The 13,844-nt window shown below is 40.2% G+C and overlaps 1 protein-coding gene across 2 annotated transcripts in view; it reads left to right on the top strand.

Moving 5' to 3' along the window:
• The window catches only part of plekhm3 (pleckstrin homology domain containing, family M, member 3), a 51,335-nt gene that overhangs the window by 7,216 nt on the left and 30,275 nt on the right, over positions 1-13,844 (top strand). For both annotated transcript variants that reach the window (XM_038297474.1, XM_038297475.1), the window contains exons 2-3: positions 76-1,019; positions 8,758-9,855. In XM_038297474.1, the coding sequence (XP_038153402.1) occupies positions 494-1,019; positions 8,758-9,855 (1,624 nt within the window). In that variant the 5' untranslated portion in view covers positions 76-493. The remainder of the gene's footprint in view (positions 1-75; positions 1,020-8,757; positions 9,856-13,844) is intronic.

Genomic DNA, 13,844 nt, shown 5'->3' with positions numbered 1-13,844 from the left:
ACTGCTAGTAATGTTTTTGTTCTTGTTGCGTTTGTACATGTTGTCTTGACTTCCTCTTTCTCTCTTTTGTTGCAGCTAAGACCCAGAGAGCCTCTGTCAGTTGACCTCATAAGAACCAAAAGAGCATTGATTTGTCCATGTCTGAGTCTGGCAACATATTATTTTTTCAAAGGACAGTAATCATGTGGGCCCCTGGTATTATTTTTACAAAAGCTCCTTTTCTAGTGGGAAACAAACCAGACTTTTAGAGCTGGAAAAGGGAAACTACAAGACTTAAAAAGTGGAAGACGCCTTCTGTTGGAAAATCTTTAGACAACCATTTTAAAAAAATTCAGACATCCTGAAAATGGTTCGCTTGACCAGAAAACTCAGATATGTTGGTGTAAATGCTAGTTTGGCTTTTTGGTCATGATTGCAAGAGTTCTGCATCGTTACTGGAAAACTGTCTTCTTGTCAGATCGTATCTCAGGGGTAAGTCTGTGATTTTAAAGCCATGGAGGGTCTTGAGCAACTTGATGTGGTGGGTGATATCAGCCCAGCCCTGGAGGCAACAGAGGACTTCATCCACTGCATGGATAGGAGGATCCAGAGTCAAGGCCCAAGCCTGGCTCAGACCAGCCACCATCAGCCTGCCAGGCAGCCTAAGCAGCTGCAGGATGTGTCCAGTGCTGCTCTGGGGAAGCTTAGTTCCAGCGGTGTGTGGAATCTTCTGGCCGGAGAGCAGCCCGAGGTTGGGCCCCTCGGCCTAGCCTGGGCCGACAACTTCAGCCTGCTGGGTCTGGGCATGGGTTTGAGGCATGGCAAGAGAAACCGAGCACGCTCCACCAATGACCTGGTGGCCCATATGCAGGAGTGCAACAACAGCACGGGAAGTTCCTCATCCAAGTCTGTTTTTAAGAAAGGACACAATCGGTCCAGGTCCGACGTCAACTATCGTCCGTCTGCGTACACGGACAATGGACTGCCCACAGTGGACTGCAACACTCTGAAGAACATGATCCTCAACCAGCAGCAGGACGGTGAGCGAACATTAATTTCTAGAAGAAAAGCGTGAAAAGATAGATTAGGCTTTGAATTCATGATGCTTCAAATAATTCCCTATTCTGTGATCTGTTTATATCTCAGAAATTGTGTACTAGATTTTATTGAGGCAGTTCTTTATCTAATTTCTCTTTGGACCCTAGCTTCTGGGAAGTGTCCATGGTCTGTACATGCTTTGTACTTTAACACCAATTGTACCAGGCAACTTGAAACCAACCAGAATCAAAATGTTTGATTTCACTGCTTACTGCACATATAAAAGTATTCCTTTAAAACTTCCTTATTTGTCAGAAATTGACATTAAAGTAAGCTCCACTTTAATTCAACGCTATCTCAGGCATTTATTAGCTAATATTTGTCCAGTCTTGGTCAAAGCACAACTCAAAGATCTGTTGTGTAAACAAAATATCTATTGACAAACGGATACGATTTGACCCAAAGAGAGAGAACTACAGAAGAAGAAGAAATCTTTCCATGGATGAAAAAGCAAGTAGTCAAATTTTTAGCCCATAAAAGCATTTTTAGTTCCTTTATTGTATTAATAGAAAGTCTTTTGTTCCTTGCAGGTGTTTTGTTTTAACTACTTTTGGTTCCACAATGACTCAAAGTTAACAACCTTCAGTTTTGTGTCATACTATGGTAGTGTACTAAAACTCTATCTCCATTCATCTTTTTTGTTTGTCGAGAAATACGATCATCTTCATGATGTCAGGGCTAAACAAAAAACAACTGACGAAGGGTTTAGCAGTTAAACTGTAATGTAAACTGGACCTCAGTAAAGCTGCATCACTGATCATTTTGACATACTCCATGACAAACTAAGGCTATGTTCACACTGCAGGCCTTGATGCTCAATTTCAATTTCAATTTTCAATATGGTTAAACATAAATACTGCTCTCCACATCATCATCTGCCATGGTTGTTGTTTTTCTTGATGCTTCTGTGTACAAGACGCATAATAGTGACATTTGTTGGGTATTAATGACGTTCAGGTCGGATGAATCCGACCTGGCCATTCAGACACAGGTCGCATTTGAAAAGATCGGATTTGTATTGGATTCAGGACCACATAGCCAAGTGGCCTGGGTCAGATTGGAAAAAATCGTATCTCTGTTTTTCAGACTGCCATGAAAAGATCAGATTCAGGTCGCATGTGGGCCAAAAAATCGGATTTGGGTCACTTCAGGATGCGGTGTGAACGTAGCCTTAGCGAACCTCTACCTCCCTCCTGTAATTTCATAAAATTCTTTGATAATCATTTTAGGTAAATAATCTAGATGTGGGGCCAAACTAACACCAAAGTTCAAGTCAAGGACATTTTGGTAATTTATTAGAATATTCAGAGAAGTGTTATACTTCTGTCCACCTATCCATTTGTATTTAAAACCAACATTATGTAGAAATCTGGCTTATTTGGAGTATTTCAAAGGGTGTCCACCTTGGAGTATCACATCTTTAGGCTGTGAGCGGGGTAGGGGGATCCAGGGGGATCCTCCCTTCTACTTTTTTCCTTATTATGGGAAGTATGTGTGCTTGACTAGAGGTGGGAATTTAATAAGGATGGCATTAGATAATTTTTAGGTACATTATTAAGTTTCATACCTTAATTCAAACAATCAAAGTGTAATGCTACGTTCACACCGCAATATGAGCTGCAAAAAAAGCCCTTAGTGCATAATTTTTTATGCTTGCACACAGGTCAGATGTGTACAGATGCATCTGATGCTTCTGCTGCTCTTGTGTTTAATGGCAGACAGTGGCTTTGCTATATTAACTGTGATCAGCGGGTAAAAGGTAGTTTTAAATATATTTTTATGCAAGAAAGTTCACCAGTCAGCTCATCAAGATTACAATCCTGCCATAAAATATTAACTCGCTGTCAGAGCAGCGCAGAAGACCCCAAGATACCTGTGGTGCGCTGACACTGAAAATCCCCAGCAGCAACTGCCTCAGACTTGATCTCCTCTTGGGGGATTTCCCCTACTGTTCATGGCATTCATGGAAGTATATGTTGGCGTTTTTTAAGGTATACGCTACAAACTGCAGCGAGCAGAATAATAAAAGCAAACATATTTTTCTGGCAGGTTTCAACATTTGAAGTTAATTTAGGCGTAAATAAACAGTTTTAGTGAAGTGAGCTCTGCCAGCTTGCAGATCAGCTTCTCTGATTGGTTGATGTGGTGCGTCGAGCAGCAAAAAAATAAAATTTTCAAGCTCCAGTATCTACTGCTTGTGAAGTTTAAAACATATATGTTTCCAGAGGGTAAATTAAGGCGTATCAAAGCCGTACATCCCGAAAACTTTTTTAGTAAAGGGCGTACAATGTACCTCTTTATGCATTGCTAGCTAAAAGCCTGGTAAGATCTGAAAGAGAACGGAGTGCAATAAACATTAATAAAACAGAGTTACCTTGGGTTTGATACCTTTCCTTTTGATTCCAAATAAACTTAACTAATATACGGTAATCCTTTTCCAGCTCCTGAACTGTGACCTGGCTGAGATTTATAAGGTAATCAGCATTACTTAGTCCATGTGTCTGTGCTTTCAGGGTTCGGCCCCCTGGTGTAATCTTTCTCATTTAGGTGAACTGGCCCTATAATGACATGGTATTTACCTAATTGGACATTTACGCTGCAAATTGTTGCTTTGCCTCTTTGAAGATGATGTCAAGCCCTCTGTTGACCAAATCATTGAACTTGAAGTATTCCTGATTCTCAGCAGACGGCTGCCCCTTACCTGAGAGAGGCATCCACACCGCCTCCCCCTCCTCCTTTCTGATCGGCAGTCCATTGAGTGAAAAGCTTTCTCATCTTTTGAGAGGCTTATGGAGGACAGAAGTCCCCGACTATTTGTGCTGCAGATCGGGGCGTGTGCCGTACTTAGGTTGAAGCATCCCCAGACAAAGCAATAATGATAGAAGATGATGATATCTTAAAATGACACAGCTGTGGCTTGACCGTCCATATTCAGGCTGAGAGCCCAACACACTCACACACACTCAGAGAGAGCCTATTTGTTTGTGTGTTTTGGCTATCCGAAGACCTAAGGAGATCCGAAGGGATCCTGGGGGATAATAGCCCGTAATCCTGTCAGCAAATGGACTCAAATGAGGCGAGAGAAGAGGCAATCCAATTACCAGGCTGCTGATACTGGCAGGATTATTTAGTATTAGCATATGTGTGAAAAGGTATCAGGCTGTTTGGACTGGCGAGATGTGAAGTGAAAGACGAGAAGTAGGAAAAAGACGGTAATAAGCAGAAAGCAAAGTGATTTAGCTGGGCCTCGCTGTGCCTCTTTATTCACATAAATAACAATAAGGAAGCCTGTTTTGTTGCCTTTCCATTAGTGACAGCTGGGGATGCTTAGACGCTAAATGGAAAGGATTAGCACAGTTTTATGGAAGCAGTATGTATACTTTATGTGTATTTGGATAAACAAAGCCAAAATAAAGCTTACTTTTGGTTCCTTTGTACTTTATTAGAGAAGTTCTTTCTCGGTTTACAAAATTAAGATAAAACACAACTGTTATTGCTTAGTTTATGAGTTATTTAACCAATGCCTGGTGAGACACAGGGAAGACGTCAGGTGCATAAGTCTTATTAAGAGAAAGGGTGCAACTCGCACTCGTTACTGCTTTTATTATAGTAAATGACAAATTAAATATGTCATTTAAATACTGCTGCTGAAAACTGTGATGATGGTTTTTTCCTCCTATCCGCTCACATATTATTTCTTTGCTATAACAAAGCAGCCCAGCCACACTACAGTATAAATTAGGTGTGGACTTTAAGGGTAGTTGCCATTAGCGCTAGGGGTGTGCAAAATAATCGTAATGATGATGCATCGTGATTCTAATTTTCGTGATCTACTGCATCGATTCTTGACGCCAACTATCGATTATTAATAAAAAAAAATAATAAATATAATTGCATGAATGTTTGGCGAACATCAGCCAAAAACAAGTGTAGTACAACTTCCAGTCCAGTAGATGTCGCTGCAGATGTGTTGACGCACACTGCCTTGTGTTACAAGCATTTCCGGCCGCGGGATACTGCGCCGAGTCATTAAAAACCAAAACATGGAGGAGAAAATATTGCAATGCATCGCAATAATTCAAGTATTGTGATACATCGTGATAGAATCGCATCGTGGCCTGTGAATCGTGATACGAATCGAATCGTGACTTCTTTGGCAATACCCACCCCTAATTAGCGCTGGGTAATTAATTGCAAAATAATTGCAATTTAATAAGATGCATATTCGAATCGCAGAGGCGCTTGATTTTCGTTGACCACATTTAACAAGAGAACAAGACATAACATTTCTCACTGCAGCGCTTCAGGGGGCAAAAATATATTTAAAGAGGGTTTCCTGCCACACAGAATAGAAAGATTTATCCAGCATGCAGATCCATGAAAGTAAATAAGCACTTTATCACATAAAGGTTACAATACAATCCTGCAACAATAGACCGAATGAGCAAGCTTTGAAGGCAATGTAAAAAACGGAAACCCTGAAATTAAACATTTACAAGTTTGTGATAAGTGCTAAGGAAAATCCAGATAAAATTGTAATCTCAATATTGGTGAAAAATAAACGCAATTTTGATTTTTGGCATAATCCTTCAGCCATATTCTACATTAAACCAATTGGCCATATTTTATCATCAATATGAAAAGTACATGAAAGTAGGACACTTAAAATATATCATCCTTTTGAAAATTCTATCCAAATTGCTTTGCGATTGCCATAATCCACACACTGATATTATGACAACATTCAGGATGTTGTGCCGTTTAACTATTTCATATCCGCCTTTTTTTTACTGCACTTAAGCCAGGGAGCTGAAGTTTTTTATTCACACGATGAAAGATGGGTGCCCTCAGTGGCCATATTTACTGCACAAGAACAGCTAAGATTACTTATCTTATTATATTATTACGTATCACATTTCCTATAATTATTATTGAATCTCATGCGACGCTATCCTATAAAGATGCTTTACTCACCTTGGCTTGAAAGTAAAACTTGGAGCATCAAATACTGTCTTGACTATTTCTTTAATTATCTGGCGGCAGTACTGACATTTATACCTTGGAGAAACAGCAGAACTCGAAATCCCCTTTATTTCCTTTCCGCTCCAGCGTTCATACCAAGATAATTAACAGTTTGACTGTAGCTTAACACTGGTGGCTCCACTTGATGTATGTTCTGATGGAAGCCTGTGTTAGCTCATTTATTACCAAAAAAATATGCAGTCACTTAAGCAAACGAGAAGACATTGATATAGAGAATAGATTGAAGTGATAACATGTAGCAGCCAGGATAGCCGTCTGACTGGAATTAGCTTGTTTAATAAATTATAGTTTCGCAGCATGATTGAGTGGAATACTGAAGAGTTATTTAGTGGTATTGAGTGTGACGTATGATTTATTATTGAGGATTTGTGTGTGTTTACGTTGGACTATTATTGTGTAATGTAAAACCCGAGCAGGTGGATGCGAAGGCTAATTTAATAAAGCAGTTTTCCTCTCCGCATTTCTTAATTCTCATCTTGACTCTCCCAAGCGTGAAGTCTGCCAATCAGTTTGGCCTGGTTTGAGTTGAACCTATTTGCATATTTATTTATTCCTCTTAGCAAAAGCTTTGTTAACATGCAAAGTCTGTGATCTAGAGCGACTCCATGTCTGCCGCTGGTTTGATAAGATTGATGAGAGCCTGCTCTCGCCGGCCGTAAGTTAACCAGGGCTGTGAATTATTTCCTTTTCAATGTTTTCTAGCTGAGTGACCCAGCGCATTAAAGAAACGAAATGTTTTTTTATTTATTTTTTTTGCCCATTAGGTTGAATTGTGCTACTCAATGAGATTGTCAGACTGGTTTAGAAGCGGACCGTAAGTGATTGCTGTTATTTAAATTATAAAACTCCACCTAATAGTACAATCAGATGGGAGTCTTCAAGGTCCTGCATGAGGTACTATATGGGGGTCGTGAAAGTTTTGGTTGATTAGACTTTTTTTTTTTTTTTTTCTTTTTTTATATCCCCCCCCCTGCAATTTTTTCAGCTAATTGAAATGTCTTTAAATCCACATCAACATGAATTCAACACACTGTAGTAAACAGATAAATGGAGGCAGTAGATGTCTTTCAGTCATCAATGCACACATTCAGAGACACACAGCAGCTCTTTGAAGCTGGGCACCGTTTCATTCACAACACCTGTCCCATCAACCAGGAATCAGAATCAGGAACAGAAATACTTCCGTTACATGACTCCATCTGTAATAGAGTATAGGACCAGTTTGATATAACACAATTTCATAGAATATATATAACCAGGGGGTCCCCGCTCTATCTCCCCATCAGTTTGGGGATCCTTGGCCTGGAAAATGTTGACATTTTTTCTTTCCTTAAAAAATCTTCTTTTTTGTTTAAAGCATCCTACTTTAGTATTTCTACTATATATATATCGGGAAATATTTACGGTAATTTTTAGGGATTTCCTTGTGTTGCATTTATAGAAGCATTCGATGCTATATTAAATTTCTCAAAACCAATGCTGTACGTACGGTGGACTACTTGATATTTCTAAAGTACCCTAATAAAACACTCCATATCTTTTTAGCCCTAATATACTGCTCCAACAGCAGTAAACGGCTCTAAAAGCAACATCACCTCAATCATGGATTGGTCAACATTTCTTTCGCAGTCGCCATCTGGCTAAAGTGCGGCATCTACTCGCACTACTGCCGTTCACTGTAGAGCTAGGCTAACACTAGCATGTATGCTCTCTGTTTTGATAAGTATTATTGATGATTTAGTTTGCAACAGATTTCAAACAAATCACAAAATTTGGGGAAAAAGTAGAACATTTGAATGTTTAATGACTTGTATTTCACTCTCCTGGGTTGCCGTTCAGCATAGAACCCAGAGCAGAACCCATGACATGGAGGCAGGAAAACCATGGCAACCAGTTATCCTTGTTTGATTGTCGACATTATGGTAAAGGGTGACAAAAGAATAGTTTGGGATACGCTGTCTAACAATAATATATTGTACATTTTTTAATAAAATTTTTTAAAGCAGGCAGGGATTTAAGAAAAAATCTTTTTATAATCATAATATATTTATAAAAAAATAGAATAAAGAAGCCTCATAGCTTTCATTTTGGTGTTATAAGGGCTGCTACGCTTTGCTCACTTCCGGGTCCAAAAAAATAATAGGAATAGATAAAAAAAAAAATGAACCATGGTGAAGTGTGTCTAATTTGCTTTCCTTATTTCAAGCATGTTTGTATAATTTTAGCCATTTTTGTGATTGTAGTAAGTCATTTATGACTATTCTGCAGGTGGTTCTCTCTGTTCCTCTTTTTACTGGGGAAATGGCTCTCATCCTTTTCTTGCATGAATTTATTAAATTTGCCATCTTATGCAACTGTATATTGAACAGAGTGAACATATCCTTTGTTTTCCACAGTGGTGAAATTCTGGATGTTTTATATCTTTTGTTTAAAGCTTTAAGCTTTTTTTGTCACATTAAAGTCCTTTTAAGACTAACTGATATATAAAAAAACAACTTTTTATGATTTGTGTGTCCACAGAAACACTAGCTGACTGATCAGCGAGTTGTTTTTATTATACTGTTGACTGAACTTATCCTGAACACAAAACTATGAGTCATTTAACAAGTTTCTCCTTTTTGTTCTATTTGTGTCCAGTTGACAAAAGCAGTAGTGGCAGTGTGGTGAAGCAGGGCGAGATGGAGCAGCGTGAGGGCCCAAGGAGCCGCTGGACACCCTGTTATGTTGAGCTGACTCCCTGTGAGCTGCGGCTCTACACTTTGGACAGCAGTGCCAATCGCCAACTAGGCACTGCCTTCTCCCTGTCACACTGCCAGAGTGTTGTCGCCCCGGCACCCTGCAGCCAGTCGAGTCAGATGAGCCAGCCTGGTGACAAGCGCACACTTCAGGCCTTGTTTTTCAACAGCACACGACTCCAGCTGAAGGCGGCCAACCAGTGGGAGGCAATGGAGTGGAGAAGGCTGATGTGGGAGAAGGTTCAGGCAGCTAGACCCATAAGGCAGGACAACCGCAAGCATAACAGTGGGCTGGATATTAAGCAGAGTGCTAAGTTTCCCGTACCGATGTCACCTTCCTCTTCGCCCTCTCCCTCTGCACTGGACACTCAACCTGATGGGGACTGCGACACTCCAACCTCATCAGAAGCATCGCTTTCTAATAATTCTGGAGTCCTGAGCAGACCATCCACCCTCCCTCTGTTTAACCAGCGCTTCCAGGATGTGCTGAAAGCTGGACTTCTTCATCTGCTGTTGGATCAGAACAACTGGCGGCCCTTCACCTTTGTCTTGACAAGATCTGCTCTCCAGGCTTTCCCTACAGAAGGGAGGGGCTCTGTGTCCCAACCAGTCCTCCAGTTCTCCCTAGCGTCCTGCTTGTCAGTACAGCAAGATCCTGTACCAGAGACTGGAGAGTCATGGTTGGATAAAGGGCGGTATTTCCAGGCTGTGTTCCCCAAAGAGCTCCTAAAACTCCAGGCAGATGATCATCTAAAAGCTCAGGAGTGGGTGGAAGCTCTACAGCAGGCATTGGATGCACACAAGTCCACACAAGAGGACAAGAGAGAACCAGGGGAAGGACCTGCTGGATTACAGGGAGTGTTGTTGAGATCCAAACCATCAAGGAAGCAGAGGGAGGCCCAGAGAGCCAAGCGGCAGTCAGTCACCACCAGTTTCCTCAGTATTCTCACCTGCCTGGCTGTGGAAAAGGGACTCACTGCTCAAAGCTTTAGGTGTGCTGGTAAGTACCGTGCAAAATGTCCAATCCATAGTCGAGATCTCTTTAAAGTAAGAAGTGTACATTTGTCCTCCTATAAATATTTAATATAAGAAGCCCTTTAATGTCTTCTTCTAAATCTTCATTGGAACTTTGAGCTCAAACTTTTGCCAAAAAACACACTTTTTTAGGCTTTTTTCAGGTTTTAAAAGATTGATGTTCCAAAACCAGTAAATACTTTTAATTGTAATTGGTTAAATGGAGCATAATAGTGAAGTGTTCCCACTATTCTATCTATTGCTTATGATGCTAGTCATCGCATTAAAGAATGACAACTTTAGCTTTTGTAAAATGATTTACCTCGGCAGTCATTGAGTGGAAGCTAAATGAGCTCAATCCATCGCTAACTTTAAAGCTGGAAGCTACAAGTTTAACTCCTCCCAGCCAGTAAGTGGAGCCCTCACATTCACCTAAGTCTACATCCGTATGGGTTCCCAGCCAGTAGCCAGATCTGCTAATCCTCCTCCTTGTACCTTCTGATCTCCTTATCTTCCTTACGTCAGCACCGGTGCTCAAAAGCCTAACCAGTCTACACACCCTCATTTTGTGTCATTTTTGAACAAGCTATTTCTTAGCTCTATCTTGGCAGCTCCAGCTCATATTACATCAACCTACTGTTCCTTTTGGACGTTGGCCTCATAAACAGAAGTAAATATTTATTTATTTTGAACCAGTCAAAATTGATAAAATAGTTATGTACAATATTTTGTTTTCTTCAGTAGAATTTATACTTTGGTTCTGCGTCACAAGACGTGGACATATTGTGATATTTGAAAACAAAAGAATTTTGATACAAAAGTTGTAGCTATGACCTTTAATTTGGGGCGAGCATTGGCAAGGGTGCTTCGATATGATGCATTATTATCACGATATTGAAATATGAAATATGTGGTACCGGGTTAATAATATCAAAATTAAATGTTGACATAAAAAAAAAAATGGCTGCATACGTTCATCAAAAGATATTGATTATCCAGTTATCTTGATAGCCATGTTGTTTGGGGTTTAAGTCAGTCTGCGTCCACCACTGCCTCTACTAGAGAAATGGCGCTGCCCCGCACAGCATATGGGCTCCTCGGCACCATCTACTGGAGCGGTGGTGCAAAAGTGGCCCATTTCCCCCCATTGTTTTTGGTAAAAACATTATTTTTATTTTTATCGATAATAGGAGCTGAAACATCATTATCACATTGTGTGACAGAAAACTGCAATATATCTCCAAATATTTTTTTTTTCCACAATGTAAAGGTGTTTTAAATCTGATGGTAAATAGTTTGTTTGATGGCCGACTGCAGGTTCAGCTACATGAGCTGATAGCCCATCTAATTATATCTACAGTAACATAATCTTTTAACAAATCTTTTTTGAAAAAGTATTAACATTATTATTATCAGCCTTTGGTATAGCTAAATTGTTGTTGTTTTTTTGTTTTAGAACAGCCCCAATGAGTACTGTATACATCTCTTTTTTTCATTAATGGTTAGTTCAGTATTTAAAGGTTCTAATTGCAGAGTAAAATGTGCAGCTTCATGTACTTAATTTAATCTATTCTAAAGCTTTTTACATATTAGCAATTCTCTATTGATATTCAGTTAGTCCTTACACTAGGTCCTTGGACAGCTCTACAAATGCCAGGCGGTGCTTTTACTCCCCCTGGGTGTGAAACGTGGGCTTCTTCTCACTCTCCCTATGGAGGGCTTTGAATAATCGCCGTTCACCTCCCTTTTTTATTTGTAACCACTGGCTTTATTAATGCAGAGCTGTCTGAAAGGACAGCTGAAACGGGAACAAGGATGGGGGGCCATCCGGGGCCAACTGATGATAATTGGCGGGCTTAAAGCACTGGTGGAGAGGGAAAAACGGATGAATGAATGAATCTGTGAGTGAATGAGAGCAAATGAAAGCTGCCTGGGGATGCTACAGTGGACAGCTGTGAGCGGAGCTGTTTGTTGGAGGGGTTTCAGGTCAGAGCTGGATGGACGGGACAGCTGGATACGTCTGTTTTCTATAGAGAACACACCTCGGCTCCTTCACTCCGTTTATTACTCCTTTTCATTCTGCTTGCTTTCACCAGTTCATTCATGTTCATAACCGTGTCCTGTTTTTGTCTCCATTTCTCCTGCTGTCCACCCATTGAAATGACAGTATCCCTTTCTTCCCTCCTACTGTGTTAATTAGCACAACCTGAAACTCCATTTAAGCATTTAGATAAAAAAGAAATCAAATTTACAAGATTTCTCCCTCCTTGTTCTTCCCTCTCTGCTTTTTTTCGTTCTGAATTCCTCTGCAAATCCTCTAATATATGCTAGAGTTTTAGGAACTATGAAGTTCTTCCACTTTAGAGGCTACATACTGTAAAACCCCTACCGCACTACAGTGAAAGTAAAAGTCTAAAATACAATTTCCTTATGCAGACGATTCATTTGTGACAGCACTAAGCGATGTTCACCGGAAAGATACCTGACACCAGGTATCACCTACTGTTTAGAGTTCAACAAAGAAAACAACATATATTAAAGCAACAGTATGTCATTTACAGCCACTAGAGGTGCTAGACCTGTATTTCCTAGCTTTAGCAAGCCTTAAAGCAACACTGCTGTAAAGTGGCGCTCTGGGTGACATGACTTAATAACTGACAGATCCAACCGTTTTAAAAAGGGTCAGCCTGTCAGAGCCTCACTACATGCAGTGTTAATTACCTGAAAGATCATTTTACATATATTTCAAATTAAGCTAATTGGGGCTGAAACAATCAGATTAATCGTGATTAATTGATTAATGAAATAATCCTCAACTAATTTAGTAAATGATTTATCGTTACCTGGAGTATAGAGACTATAAAGCATGCCTTTAGCTGACAGAGCGACCTACTGAGAGCATTAAATATATGAAAATTGTAAAAAAAAAAATGTCTGTCAAAATGCTCTATCAGAACTACTCAAGTAGAAATGTTTCACATGGTTTCAATTTGTAAGATTTTTTCTTTAAAAAACCTTTCGCTATCCAATTATTAATTGATTACTCAAAAAAAATACTCAACAGATTAATGGATTAGCAAAATAATCGTTAGTTGCAGCCTTAAAGCTGATACTTTGTCAAAACTTACGTAGTGTTTACTTTAACGGTGGATTAAATGCAATTTAGGTGCCTAAGATAAAAAGAACTTAAAGTACAGTTTTGTGAAGAAATAAAGGTATATTCAGGTGAACTATGTAAACATGCCACACACAATCTCTTTTACCCCTTTTTCATTGGCCGAAAAACCCGTTTAAACCCACGAACAATCAACTTTTAGTGGCATTGGGAACAGCTCACTGACCCATGTCGACCCGGGTCAAACGACTCAACAAATGACCCAGGTTAAAATCGCCTTAGAACGGGTCTGCTCCGATCGGCACACAGTGGGAACATCAGACGTCAACAACGGTGCAAGTCACGTCCAATCTAATAAGCCAAAACAAGTCTGATTACATTGAATAAACATGGCGCAGCAATGGGCAGAGGGATTTGGATGGACAAAAGCGCCAACCAATAAAGAATAAAACACCATTACTTTGTCCTGGCTCTCTACCATGTTGCTCTCCATTGTTCTTCCCTGATTACCTCCCTGATTTCTGTCGCACTGGTGAGATCATCAATGCTAACCCAGCTTGATGGCATCACCAGACACGCAGTGGTGGGGGGGGACAGAGGCCAAACAGTTTGCCATGGGGAGGTCAGTGGGAAGAGAGCCAAATGTTGATTGTTAGCGGGTCGACCTGTGTTTGACAAACCTGTGTTAACCTGCTGATTTCAGTGGGAAAAATACGATACATGCTTCCGTTTGTGTGCATGTAAACAGCTGCCACTCAAAGGTTAGCAGCGTAGCGTTGCGGCAAAATGGCAGATGGTGCATCCAGCAGACAGAAATGTTCACCGAAGGCAATCAGGGCTTATTACTGTCATAGAGAAAA

The sequence above is a fragment of the Cyprinodon tularosa genome, unplaced genomic scaffold (assembly GCF_016077235.1).
Source record: "Cyprinodon tularosa strain WSP-4 unplaced genomic scaffold, ASM1607723v1 ctg388, whole genome shotgun sequence".
In the NCBI taxonomy this organism is placed as follows: Eukaryota; Metazoa; Chordata; class Actinopteri; order Cyprinodontiformes; family Cyprinodontidae; genus Cyprinodon; species Cyprinodon tularosa.
Note: the sequence above shows the minus strand (reverse complement) of the source record. Positions and strands in the feature narration are given on the sequence as shown.